The sequence below is a fragment of the Festucalex cinctus genome, chromosome 15 (genome assembly GCF_051991245.1).
Source record: "Festucalex cinctus isolate MCC-2025b chromosome 15, RoL_Fcin_1.0, whole genome shotgun sequence".
Classification (NCBI taxonomy): Eukaryota; Metazoa; Chordata; class Actinopteri; order Syngnathiformes; family Syngnathidae; genus Festucalex; species Festucalex cinctus.
The window spans coordinates 10,297,331-10,310,014 of record NC_135425.1 but is presented as its reverse complement, the minus strand read 5'-3'; the positions used below and the strand labels follow the sequence as shown (position 1 = coordinate 10,310,014).

Genomic DNA, 12,684 nt, shown 5'->3' with positions numbered 1-12,684 from the left:
TTTGTTTTTTTTGTTTTTTTGTTTTTTTTGTTTTTTTGTTTTTTTTGTTTTTTTTTTTGTTTTTTTTGAGTGGGTTAAGGATTTAGGATTAGACTTTTACATCACATTAACAGTACTTTCCGCTGAAGTCTCCCCGCACCGGAAATTTGGGTGCGCTCATCCGGCGAATGCGGAAGTGATTTGTGTATATAGTCCATTAGTCTTGAATTAAGCTTAACGCCATAAAATTGGGCTACTTGATGTGACGCCACGAGTGAGGTCGTCTTTTCGGCCACCATACTATTAAATCGTATTCTCGCGATGTTGCCGAGACGGTGAGATGAAAATGAAGATGCTAATGGCTTGTTAGCATTGTGGATTGTCGCTTTTCCTACTTCTCTAAATGGAATAAAAACTACTGGACTCCTATTGAGGTATAGTAATGTGGAGTCACAGAACTACGTTTACATATATCTTAATTCACGACTTGTATGTATCACTAGATTGCTTGTATCTTCTCTGGCAATGTGTTGTTAGTTAGCTACAATCAATGTTAGGCGTCAATGTTAAGCAATCGCCTTCGATGCTAATGTTTCTCCACGACATTAATTGATCTTTCTGACTTGGAAGATGACCTCTTCATAAAATAAGAATCCGATTGAGAAATATTTGTGTATCGTCAGTCGATGTTGCTTTACTTGGTGGAAATTGTGAAAGGCCCTGTTCTCTCTTTTGAATGTATGTTGATTTCCCCCACCCCACTAGGAGTGTTTCCTGATATCCTGAGACCGAGACTACTTCTTGCATCAGGTTGGATTCAAAGATGTAGCCAAAAGTGAACTGTCTCATCAACTCACCTGTCCAGACATATTCAGCAAGTCATAACACTTCTTAGGTGACATCTACTCAGGGCTCCAGCTGTTCTCCATCAGTCCACCCCTGACTGAACATCAAGATTCCTCCACCATGCTGTTCTCATTGCGTGAACTTGTCCAGTGGCTCGGCTTCGCCACCTTCGAACTTTTTCTCCACTTACTCGCGTTGCTGGTCTTCAGCATGCTGGTTGCCCTGCGAGTCGACATGTTCGCCCCCATGTTAAGCTGGTGGTTGGTGTTTGTCCCCCTGTTCGCCGCTGACGGTCTCAGTACCTACTTCACGGCCATAGTATCCATCCGGCTTTACCAGGAGAACGAGAAGCGCCTGGCGGTGCTGCGACTGCTCTGGGTGCTTACGGTGCTCAGCCTGAAGCTGGTGTGTGAGGTGCTGCTGTGCCAGAAGCTGGCGGAGCAGGAACAAGCCAGGGACCTTTGGTTCGGCCTTATCGTCTCGCCACTGTTCATCCTTCTGCAGCTGCTGATGATACGAGCATGCCGAGTCAACTGAGGAGGTGGTTGGAGCGTTTTGTTTGTTTGTTTGTTTGTTTGTTTGTTTTCCCATCTGCTGTTAAGAGATTTAAAGCCAAACAAGGTTGTGTGCTTCAGTTTGCCCCTTTGGCATCACCTGTTTTTTTCCCCCCCGTGGACTTAACAGTACATGCATGATAGCCCCTTGTTCTATGGCTTGCATTCTATATTTTTTTTTTATTTGTGTTTGTGTTTATAATTGAACCAAATTGTGGGGGGGGGGGGAACTTTCACTGTGTGTGATTATTTCATGTGCAGTACATCAAAATGTCTGCTGTATTATAAATAATTATCTGCCTCTGTGTTTATTTATCTCATCGGAAAAGTTTGATCAGATGTGTCCATGCCAGCAACTCAAGCATAATTACAATATTCAATGCTAAACATTTGATTTGTCCCTTAAACTAAAAAGTCGGGGGCAAGATATAACAGCTTTGCAAGCCATCATCAGGTTGGGTTTTCATCAATTCGGGAGTTATTGAGGCTGTGAGACATAATAGTGCCTCTTCAATGTGCAATCAGTGATAGGCTTTGAACAAAATGCAAAATGGTGAGATACAGTGGGATCAGGAAGACTGTGCAGTTGCACCGGAAATGTTTTTGTCGAAGATGAGACTGTGAGTTAACTTTTATTTGTATTTTTTTGTTTGCCTGCTGCCGATAAAGGTGTTCACACACACACACACAAAAGAGAATGTTGCAGCAGCTGTATCTCAAACTGTCTGCTTTTTGTTTTGTTCACATGCCCCTCTTCATTCTGTTTTATCTTATGCTGTGTTGTGCATGTATTTAAAAAGCCTTATTTGAAGGTCATCCCTTAAGTGAAAATGTATGTTTTCTTCTGTGTATATGTCGATTTGAGAAATAACTTGACAAGATATTTGTTGTTTTATTACTGCAACTTTATCTGTATATAAGATGTAAATAAACCAATATTTAATCTATTTTTTTTGTGAGAAAATAACTGGGACAAAGGGTGTCAGCTTTTATTTTAGCCACAGGGAGGCGCTAGAGGCTTGCTGGCGGAAAAACGTTCTTGCGTTGACTTGTGCCAAATCCCCGTTTTCACTTCCCATGAAAAATGTAAAGTGGTCAGCATAGTCCTCATGTTTACATTAAAGAACATAGTGTATTTGGAATGAAAATTTGACACTACTGTATTAGGGCAGTTTGAAAAACGTTTCTGACGCATTGTTTTATGTTTACATTCATTCATAAATTAAAAAAAACGAGTAGACAGTAGAATGACTAATAAAAAACCACAAGCACCAGATGTAATGACTTGTGACTGGGATTTCCCTTTGAAGGTAATTGAAAAATGTGCGCTCTTCGCATACTTGGCTCTCTTGTCATTGCGCTCATTATGCCACAAAAGGCGTGCTGATGAAAGTTTGATGAGGTACAGTAATCTCTTGTGTGCAGTCCTCACGGTGCTGATTCATACAAACCAATCCCCTTCTCAGGTCACGTGTTTTCTTCAACCGGATTATCGACAGGTGGCATCGGTGAAATGCTGAATGAAGGCGTACCTTAGTTATATCAATATCCTTCACTGTTTATGTCTACTTTAGAGAGGAATATGAGTGACCTAGCGCATAAACATGATAACGAACACACCACACTCAAATTAAAATGTGTTTATGCAACTACAATTCTGCCATATTTATGCACTCTTGTCTTTTTGTCTCTTGTTTTATTAAATTAAGCATGATCAAAAAATCTGCAGTTTAATGTTCGAGAAGAGGTCAGGTGAACTTGAACGCCACATCGTTTGATTGACAGGTTTTATTAGCCCGGTCAACAATAGAAACAGGAGTGGTTTGCGCCACGGTGACGAAAAGGGTGTGTCTGCAGGACCAAGCAGCCAATCAGGAAGAGAGTAGGAACCTGGAAGTCGCTTTAGCTGCCGCGGAGAGGCGGGGCGGCGTTCATGGGCTGTGGAAACCTAGCGGAGCTACGGAAGCGGTGAGATTAGAGAAAGGAAAAAGAGGGTGGAGAGAGAGATGTTTGAGACTGCACTGTGAACGATACTGCAGGTACAGTCGGACGCAGGTTACGTAGCCGGGCCGCGGCAAGCCCGCATTGAAGCCTGCCTCTCTCCTCGACACCCCTTTCACACCCGCAATGTCTGGCGGAGGAGAGGTAAGGTACGCCCGCAAGGAGACCGGGCAAGAGAGCCCGAGGATGCCGGCCTGGAAGCGAGAGATCTTGGAGAGGAGGAAGGCGAAGAGCGGTGGGACTGGAGGAGCCGCTACCACGGAGAATGGCGCAGGTGGGAGTCCGAAACGCAGTAACGGGGAGCAAACGATTAACGGGGGCAGCGGTGGCGTACCTAACCGAGACGACGCACACGCCGGGCGGAACTATACCATCACGGCGGCCAGTCAGCACTTCGCCAACAACAAAGAAGCAAGACCTGTGGCGGCGCAGGGGACGGCTAGAAGTCAAGCTGACGGACAGGAGAGCTTGGTGCTCCAGGACAGTCTGGGCCCTTTGGAGGAGAACCCATTCATCAAGCTGGAGAAGGAGCGACGGAGGCGACAGGACCGGGAAAACGCCGCTCGTCCGATCCAGCATATTTTGGAGCTTTATGGCAACGTTCCTGGCATACGGACTATTAGAGCAGATAATATTCTCATAATCGAGTCGGATCCTAATTACGTTCATGACGGCGACGAAGTAAAAAGTCCTACTTGGCAGCAAAATGGTTATAGCTCTGTGAATGATCTCTTGGACAGGAGAGGGAATGCTGTAACTGAGATAAGAGCCAAGGAAGTGGTCATTTATGACACAACGTTGAGCAAGAGTGAGGAGAACTTGAGCACCCTCGGTCGCCCGAACCACAGAGACGCATCATATGAGGCAGGTGAGGGTCAAGGGATGGTGAGTCGAATTCTGCAGAAATTTGATTCCAATTACGGGAAGCTGCAGAAAAAGTCTCACAGCACAGAAAACCTGCTGGACCTAGAAGGAAGTGTGGGCAGAAGGAAGCGAACCTGGTCCAAGCCACAGCTGGATCTGACTCCAAAGCCCAGAACAGACTGGGTCAAAAGCCTGAGCAGCAGGCAGGCATCACCGTCTCTCCTTCAGAGTTCTCCCAAACAAAAACCACATTCTCCCGTACTCGAAACTGGAAGCCCCCAGCACAACGTTGAATCCTCTAAACCAGTGTCATCCTTCCGCCAACGTATTGAAGAAAGTGGAACGACGGTCGCGCAGAGGGATGAACCAGACAGGGCCCACGAGGTGAGCCCTGAGGTCCCCCTCCACTCTAAGGTGCCATCATCAACGCACAGCCAGTACACCCTCTCATCTAAGGTGCTGCACACGTCACCTGACTTTGAGATCCGTCCGTCCCCTAAGCCAGACCTCTCTCAAATACCTGAACGAGATACTCAGGCTCGGGCCCTGGCAAATCTGCGCATACAGTCCAAAAACTCCTTCATGGTGATTCCCAAGCGACATCTTGCGGCCTCACATGAAAGTAGCCCTGTGGCGCCACCCAGTCCGGCTAAAACGTCCCCTTCTCACCAAGTGGCAGAGCAACCTGTGTCGGCAGCGTCATCTTCTCATATATCTACACCTGCTTTAATGCTCCAAAGACTGAAGGATGGGAAAAAAACGGAGGAGAAGGAAGTGATACACCCATACAAGCCCCACTTATTTCCACCTGTTGCCACATCTCTTATGCCCTCTCAGAATCTGTCACCATCTCCTACCTCCCTTTCTCCTCCTTCTTCTCCAGTTATCCCATCGTCACCCACTTTTTCTCCACGTGCCCTCTCACCAGACCCTTCACCCCCCTCCCCAATTGTAGCCACGCCTCCTACAGAGCATCTCCCTGTCACAAACATAGATGACATCGACGTGGGACCCCCGCATCGCGCCCCCTCGCACAGCCCCCTGGCGCCGAGGAGGAAGGGGAACACGTTTACCGTGGTGCCTAAACGCCGGGTGGAGGCTGAAGCCAAACCCAGTTCGCCCGAACCCCAGCAGGATGCCTCAAGTGACGCGTCACGCGGGTCCACGCCCCTTCAGGCCCCTTACACTCACCTGGGCACCCTGCTCAAGAAACGTTACCCTGCTGTGGAGGAGATCGAGGTCATCGGCGGGTACCTTTCCCTCGGAAAGTCCTGCCTCTCCAAGACGGGCTCCCTGGGCAAGAAGGTATGACAACATAAACATACACGGGTAACAAGTAAGAAATAATCACAATAATTATCTTTTCTCATGACTGCTACCTGAAATACAAGCTAGTGCTGAACAATTTTGAAAAAAAAATTTGGAATTCCGATTTAATATGCAGTTGTTTTTTCAAGGTCGTCTTTTTCAAACAAATCTGTGGCTTTTTTCATTAAAGTGTTTCATGAAACCATGATTATGCAAAAATGTGGACTGCACTTCTTAAGCAAATGAAGACACGACAAATATAAAATGTAGATAATTATACTGTATTGCAAAAAAAATAGGGATGGGCGAGTACCTATACCAGGCATCGATATTGGGACAATACCTTGCCTTAGTTGAAGGTACCGGTATTGTGAACGGCCACCTTCTTTTCGCGGTTTAATGATCAGAAATTAGAAATAAGAAGAATGTAAAATTGCTAATAATTTCAAGTCATTTTAAGGAAATATGCTATATTGGTATATAGAGACATTTCTTAATTATCATTGTGTTTCTTTATTATTGTTATTTGTTATTGTTATTGTTATGTATCAAATGTGTGTATTTGGTAGAGCTGGGCGAATCTTAATTTACTTATTTTTTTCATTCATTCACGACAATTACGATTTTTAATAGACTTAACATTTATTTAAAAGTTTCATTTATTCAAAAATAATTCCTGTGCAAAATGTTCAGACAACCAAGGTTATTTTAGTTAACTAACACTAACGAAAAAATAAAAACAATTTCCTTAACGAAATAAAATGAAAAATATGCTTTTTAAAAGACGAAAACTAAATGAAACTACATTTTACGTTTACAAAACTGACTAAAACTAACTATAATTATAGCAACAAGGTCCTTTGTTTTAGTCTTTGATAATTATTTTAATGCATGAGCCTTTGTGGAGGATTTAAAATAATGTTTTAAATAGATTTATTTTAATATAAGTGTGTCACACAGAAGTGATGTCATTTAGCAGCAGCCAATAGAAAAGCACCTTCAGATGATGTCACTCCCATGGTGATTTTTAAATATTGTGCACAAGTAATACATATTAAAAAAATAAATAAAAAAAATAAAAAACTAATACTGAAACTAACTAAAACTAAGCATGTATTAAATAACTAAAACTAACATAACCACCATGAAATCTAATTAAAACTAACTAAATTTAAAAAACAAAACTCAAAATGAAATAAAAACTAACTAAAATTAAAAATTCCAAAACTATAATAACTCTACAGACAACAATGATGTTTACTGATTCTAAATCAGTTTTATCATAAACTTAACATTCATAGTTTGTACTTATGTCTTGTTAAACCACCTACTTGTGCAAAATTACAACTCACAATAACCTTTGGATGTAACAGAATTTAAGAACAACCGCTTTTAATAATCCAGAATGGAAAAACTCGATTTCATGATGTAGCAAAGCACATTTTCAACTATTCGATTTTTGTAATGATGATTAATCAAATTTGTTTGATATATTGCCCAGCTCTAGTATTTGGTACTTGGTATTGGTGACTACTCAAGAGTTGAATACTCATACTTGTATCGGTCTGGGGAAAAAAAAAAAAAAAAAAAAAGTGGTCTTGAACATCCCAAACAAAAAAGCAAGCCCGACCGACCAAAATGAAACGTATATCCAAAGTGCAGCCTTTGCCATTTGAAAATTGCATTCTACTACATCCCAATGTTGTTTTTCAGTTCAATTAATTGTATTGCCCTAATACAAACAGTTTTAACTTCCCACACTTGACTTGCCTTTTGCCGCAGAGTAGAAAGGTGTGTCCTTAGTAACACATAGCACTTTTTTGGCATAAGGCCCTGAAAAGCAAAAGCTGGCCGCGCAATCTCATTAAACACTGTTCTTCTTTCAGGACGCATTCAGGCACAAGCCCTGGAGTTGTTCTAGATTTAAAGTTCAGGTATTTATGTCGGATAATGTATCATAATTAGATGATAGCAACGTCTGCTTCTTGTCTGGTGAGAAGCTTGCTCGTAGTAAAGTAAGTGTTTACAAATTATGTCAAGAAGTAATTTAATTGATAATAATGAGTTGTTGCAGGAGTTTATGATTATCAGACAGTTGCATGACTCGATCAGCCGGCGCGTCGAAGATTATTTTTAGCATTGTTCAGTGTCACTCATGTCTGTAGTTGAGCTCAGTGTTACATGGTGAGGAAGGAAGCTGTAACCATGGCAATACAGGTTTACGGTTAGATGCGACCCCGAGCCTCTCTATCTCAAATGGCTGTCTGTTTTTCCTCAAAGCACAATGATATATGGTTTTGCTATGTATTTACTGTAGTTACATCACTTTAATTCCATTCAATTCATTTTTGTAAATTCTTTCAAAGAAAAAAAGAAATGTAATGGGACAGAAAGAAGTAAAACTCGTGATATCTTCCCCTATCAACACAAAAAATAAATGACAACAAAATAAATGACAACAGTCAAGACGCTTTCAAAGTAATAATTAAAATTATTAAACAGCATAACCTTGTGCTAAATATATTTTTCCAGTAGTTGTGCGTTATACATTTTTTTAAAATACAAATAGACTGAGATGATTTGGTTTTATAATTAGGATTGTTCCACAAACTGACACCTTGAGTTGAAATACATCGTTCTTTTTGTTTTGTTCTGTATTTAGGTTTGGAAAAAACATCTGTTCCTCTTAATTTGTACTCATGTTCCTGTTTTTTTTTTTTTTTTTTTTTTTGCATGTTAATTGGTAAAATTTCATGATGGGCTTCATACATTATTTTAAGGCGGTTCAACTCCATTAATTCACCACATTTGAAAGTTTTTAGTTGTATAAATATTGGATTAGTGTGGTCTCTGTATCCACAACCGAAAACGACACGAATCGCACATTTCTGTAAAATACAGATTGGTTCAGAGTCACTTCTATGCAATAGGTCAGGTATGGAACAATCAATGAATTCTATAACAATAACAAAACATTCTTGTTCAATGATTCTTTAACCTTGTGTAGAACGTTTACTAATCAGTTTGTCTGCATATAGAGCAAGGAGGGTGTCTCAGCCTCTCAGACGCTGACCCGCTTTAGCATTCCCTTGACCTGGCATGCTGTAATCCTCTGCGTTCCAATGGCAGCCTCTTACGAGCGGGGAAATACAGTAAACACATCCCGCCCACTTGTTTTTGTATCTCTTTATTGGATCAAATGGAAAGCATGTGCTCAAATCCAATATGATCCATCTTTTCTCCAACCTCGTTGTTCATTTCAAATTGTCTGGGTGGTTACCAGTTCGAGTTATGGAAAATTTAAAGGGGCAGTGTGTATTATTTAGTGCCATTTACTGTTGACTAATAATTCATTAATTTTAAAGTACACCCAATATCAATTTTATCCATCCATCCATTTTCTTAAAACCGCTTGCTCCTCACAAGGGTCACGTGTGGTCGTCGCTGAGTCATTCGGCCTCCTGCAGCTTGTCTCCCCTCTGCTTTGCCCTCTCTAGCATTTGCTAGCTTCTCCCGCTAGCCACGCTTGTTAGCCACCCAAGCTAGTTCTTGCTAGCTGGTCGTTAGCCGCTCCAGGGAGTTCTTGCTAGCCACTTTTGCTTGCCGCTCACGCTAGCTCTTGCTCAACGGGATGCTCGCTTGTTGGCTCACTCCAAAATAACAATTGGTTGTTGTAATAAGCTTGTGAAGTATGCTCTGCCTGTGGCACCGTAGTGTGCATGCTTAAATATTGTTCCATTAGTTCACTACTACTAGATGACATTAAATAATACACATTTACTACCCATAATAATATATCTCCATCAAACGTAATGATGATAGACTGAGGATTTTACCTCCATTAACTCTACTTAGCTTGTATGTTTATATCATGCTAGTACAATTATCTGAACAGTTAGGCACACTTAAAAAGCTTTTTATCGTCTACATTACAGAGCCAGGATTTTTATCCCCATTTATTTATTATTTCAACAATTCTTTCTGATCCAACAAAGACAGCAGGCATTACTGTCTCCTCCAAGGCATTGGTGTTCAGCCTTTGCTCTTTGCTCGACTGAGTGCACTTGCGAATCATTGGATTGTGCTGTTGTTGTTGTTTTTTTAACGACACATTCTGTATTGATGCATATGGCAGCATTTTGACAACATTATGATGACCGTAGTACTCTGAAATCAAACCGAACAACTCTTGGCTGCAATTCTGAACTTTCACAATGGACGATTCAAGGTGCAAGATTGCCAAACCAATATTTCAAGTTTTTTAGACATCATCAGTGTCGTGAAAATTTCTCTCATTGTCGCGTTCTCTTTCTGTTGGCTCTGTTGTCCTCCCGGGCATCCATTTCTCTTGTGGGCTGGACTGCACAAGCAATTACAAAAGCATCAAGGCTCCCTTTGACCAGTATAATTTGTGTGGAATTTCTGTTCATCGTGGCCTCTGCGTTAAAGCTGCCACTGAACATTGCCTCAGCTGAGGTCTCTGGGTTGGGTTGTTATTCCAGTAAAACCAACCTTTTTTATGAGGCTTAAAAAGAATGTTCCACACATTATGGGCTTTACCAAAGTAGAACATAAGCTTTTCGTGTACATTTTCCAGAAATTATATCCACATATTGTATCCACTCCAGTCTTGCTGTACATGCTGATCTTAACCAAATAAAGCAGTCTGTATGGAATGCTGGCCCATTTCACAATGTATTTTTTATTTTTATATTTTTAATCCAAGCACCACCCTGCTTTCGTTCTTCTCTTTGCAGTAGTAGTTAATAAGGCCTGTCCCCTGGCTTCAAGCTTTCTGTGATCTTCTTTTTATTGGGAAGGGAAGCTATGGAGGTCAAGTGCAGCTTCTTGAGCAACACATGCTTGCGTTTGCATAAATTCAACTTGGGCTTTCTAGTGAAATTTATAGGCCAAGATTGAGTTACTTTCCAGCTACGTATTATTGACTGGATGGCGTTACCACAGTTTTTTCTTCTTGTGGTTAAATGATGTCGAGATGCATGTGGGAGTGATAGACCGGGTGGAGTGGTTTGGTTTTAATGTTTTGCTTTTGTAGACTGGTCGTTGTGGGAATGAAGAGGCGGTCATGTTTGCCAGGACAATGTAATGAGTAAGAAGAATGCAATCATGTTGCACGTCCTTGGTTCAATTGTAGTTGCTGAGTATTTATATTGAGAATTGTATTTTACAGTGAAATGAATATTTCATTTTCCAGTAAAGTTGGATAACGAGCATACCATGTCACAGAAAGTGATTTGATTGCTCTTTGTCATTTAGGTTAGCTTCACAGAGAATAGAATAATAAAAATACGGTTGTGCACTTGTTTCAGTTTCCTTACCGCCCACACACATGGAATATGCTACCATTTAATCCCTCCTTAGCTTAGTATCGCCATAGGCATGCAGCTCAAAAGGGGTGTGTCGTATCTACTTATGTGCGTAATATGTTTGGTCTATACCATATTCTTCAACCGCTGTTTTTTACACGACACTGCACGGTCCTTGTCCACAAGGGCAGAGATGATGTCAGCTTTTGTGTGTGAACAGGTGACAGTTTGTAGGCATATTTACAGGGAAATCCAAAATGAACCCCAACAACAGATTTAAAAGTTATAGGTGCATGCTTTTGTTATTTTTTTGTTCTTTGGTCGAGTGTGGTTTCCGTCCGTACAACGCAAATCACATGCAAAGTGCCCCCCACTGGCCAGGAGGAGAATCAACATTTTCATCTACTCCTAATGTCCACCAAGCAGTATTTATTTTTACGTTTTGGTTAGGGGTGAAAAAAAAAAAATCGATTCGGCAATATATCGCGATATTGCATGGCGCAATTCTTGAATCGATTCAATAGGCGGCTGAATCGATTTTTAAACTTCCATTTTTAATGGAAAAATATTCAACAAAACGTCTTACTTCGGGTTAGGGTTCACACCTTAAGCATGGAAGAATGTTATATTAATGAACATTAAGCCTTAATATTTTATTCCAATGCTGTTCTAACATGAAACAGATTACCATCTGTATAAGACTGAAGTTTCAGATAAATAAATAATACATTTTCATCCAAATCTTATAAGTCTTACTGATTAGTATTTTCTAAATTAGAATTTAAAAAATTGCAACAATCGACTTAGAAATTTGTATCGGGATGAATCGGTATCGAATCGAATCGTGACCTGTGAATCGTGATACGAATCGAATCGTCAGGTACTAGGCAATTCACACCCCTAGTTTTGGTTAAGAAACCAGTAATATAGTCATAAAAGACTCACACAGATTCGCGATTTTCAGTCATTGTGATAGCTCAGGTGTGCTTTTCAACCCAAGTTCATCTTACATAAAACATGGTAAAAATATAATAAAACAACCACATAGCATGGTGCAAACATAGCTAATTGACTAACAAGTACAAGTAACCTGGTAGGAGCTAGCTAGTAATGTCTGTTTAGGCCTTTTTCAAAGCCTCCACAAAACTGCAAACAAAACAAACACAAACTTCAGTCTACTGTCCCAACGTTGTGCCACTTCAGCCACAGTGCCAGTAAATTAATCCATGATGATGATGATGATGATGATGATGATACATTAAATCAAGAGATACTGAAATATGTGCGCGTGTGCTTGAGTCACAAAGTTTTACAGCTATTTAATATAGATTACTAAGAAATAAATCCATGAATGGGCGTTGTTCACCGACAACTGAAGGAACACTGTACGAGTGAGTCAGTCCTTACATTGACTTATTGCTACTGGCGTGGTATCTCTGGCTTTAGCCTGTGTTTGTAGAATCCATTGTTTGTGTCTGTGAGTGTTATTTTAGTTGAACTTAAATGGCATGTCTACACTAGGTTAAAAATAGAAATAAGCTTAATTGTTTAAAACCCCATGTAACACAGGAAGGCTAACAAAAGGGCATGCTGATGCACTTGCGTCGTGCGCCAGGGCTACAGGTGTGAAAGTCCATTGTGTTTAATTATTTACCACTCAACAGACATTCCCAATCTCTCCTCCCATACACTTCCTGAAAAATTTCACCCCACGCCTCTAATTATATCAAATTCTCTTCATGGATTTAAAAAAAAAAAAAAAAAAAAAAAAAAAATCACCAATAGTGCTTATGTGGGCTTCATTA

At 40.8% G+C, this 12,684-nt stretch overlaps 2 protein-coding genes across 3 annotated transcripts in view; both read left to right on the top strand.

Annotated features, from left to right (window-relative positions):
• The first annotated feature begins 135 nt into the window (after window positions 1-135).
• tmem203 (transmembrane protein 203) lies at window positions 136-2,326 on the top strand. Of its 2 annotated transcripts, XM_077497283.1 has the most exons (3): window positions 136-413; window positions 745-789; window positions 875-2,326. In XM_077497283.1, the coding sequence occupies exon 3, from the start codon at window positions 946-948 to the stop codon at window positions 1,360-1,362; it is 417 nt and encodes a 138-aa protein (XP_077353409.1). In that variant the 5' UTR covers window positions 136-413; window positions 745-789; window positions 875-945; the 3' UTR covers window positions 1,363-2,326. The 2 variants fall into 2 exon arrangements, with proteins under 2 accessions (XP_077353409.1, XP_077353408.1); XM_077497282.1 differs by having other exon boundaries at window positions 745-2,326.
• A 983-nt stretch (window positions 2,327-3,309) lies between these two features.
• The window catches only part of tprn (taperin), a 31,680-nt gene continuing 22,305 nt past the window's right edge, over window positions 3,310-12,684 (top strand). The window contains exon 1 of the mRNA XM_077497903.1: window positions 3,310-5,549. Within this exon, the coding sequence (XP_077354029.1) occupies window positions 3,507-5,549 (2,043 nt within the window). The 5' untranslated portion in view covers window positions 3,310-3,506. The remainder of the gene's footprint in view (window positions 5,550-12,684) is intronic.

Excerpts from the sequence above, each read along its gene's own strand:
- tmem203 (XM_077497283.1), top strand. The coding sequence starts at position 946 with ATGCTGTTCTCATTGCGTGAACTTGTCCAGTGGCTCGGCTTCGCCACC.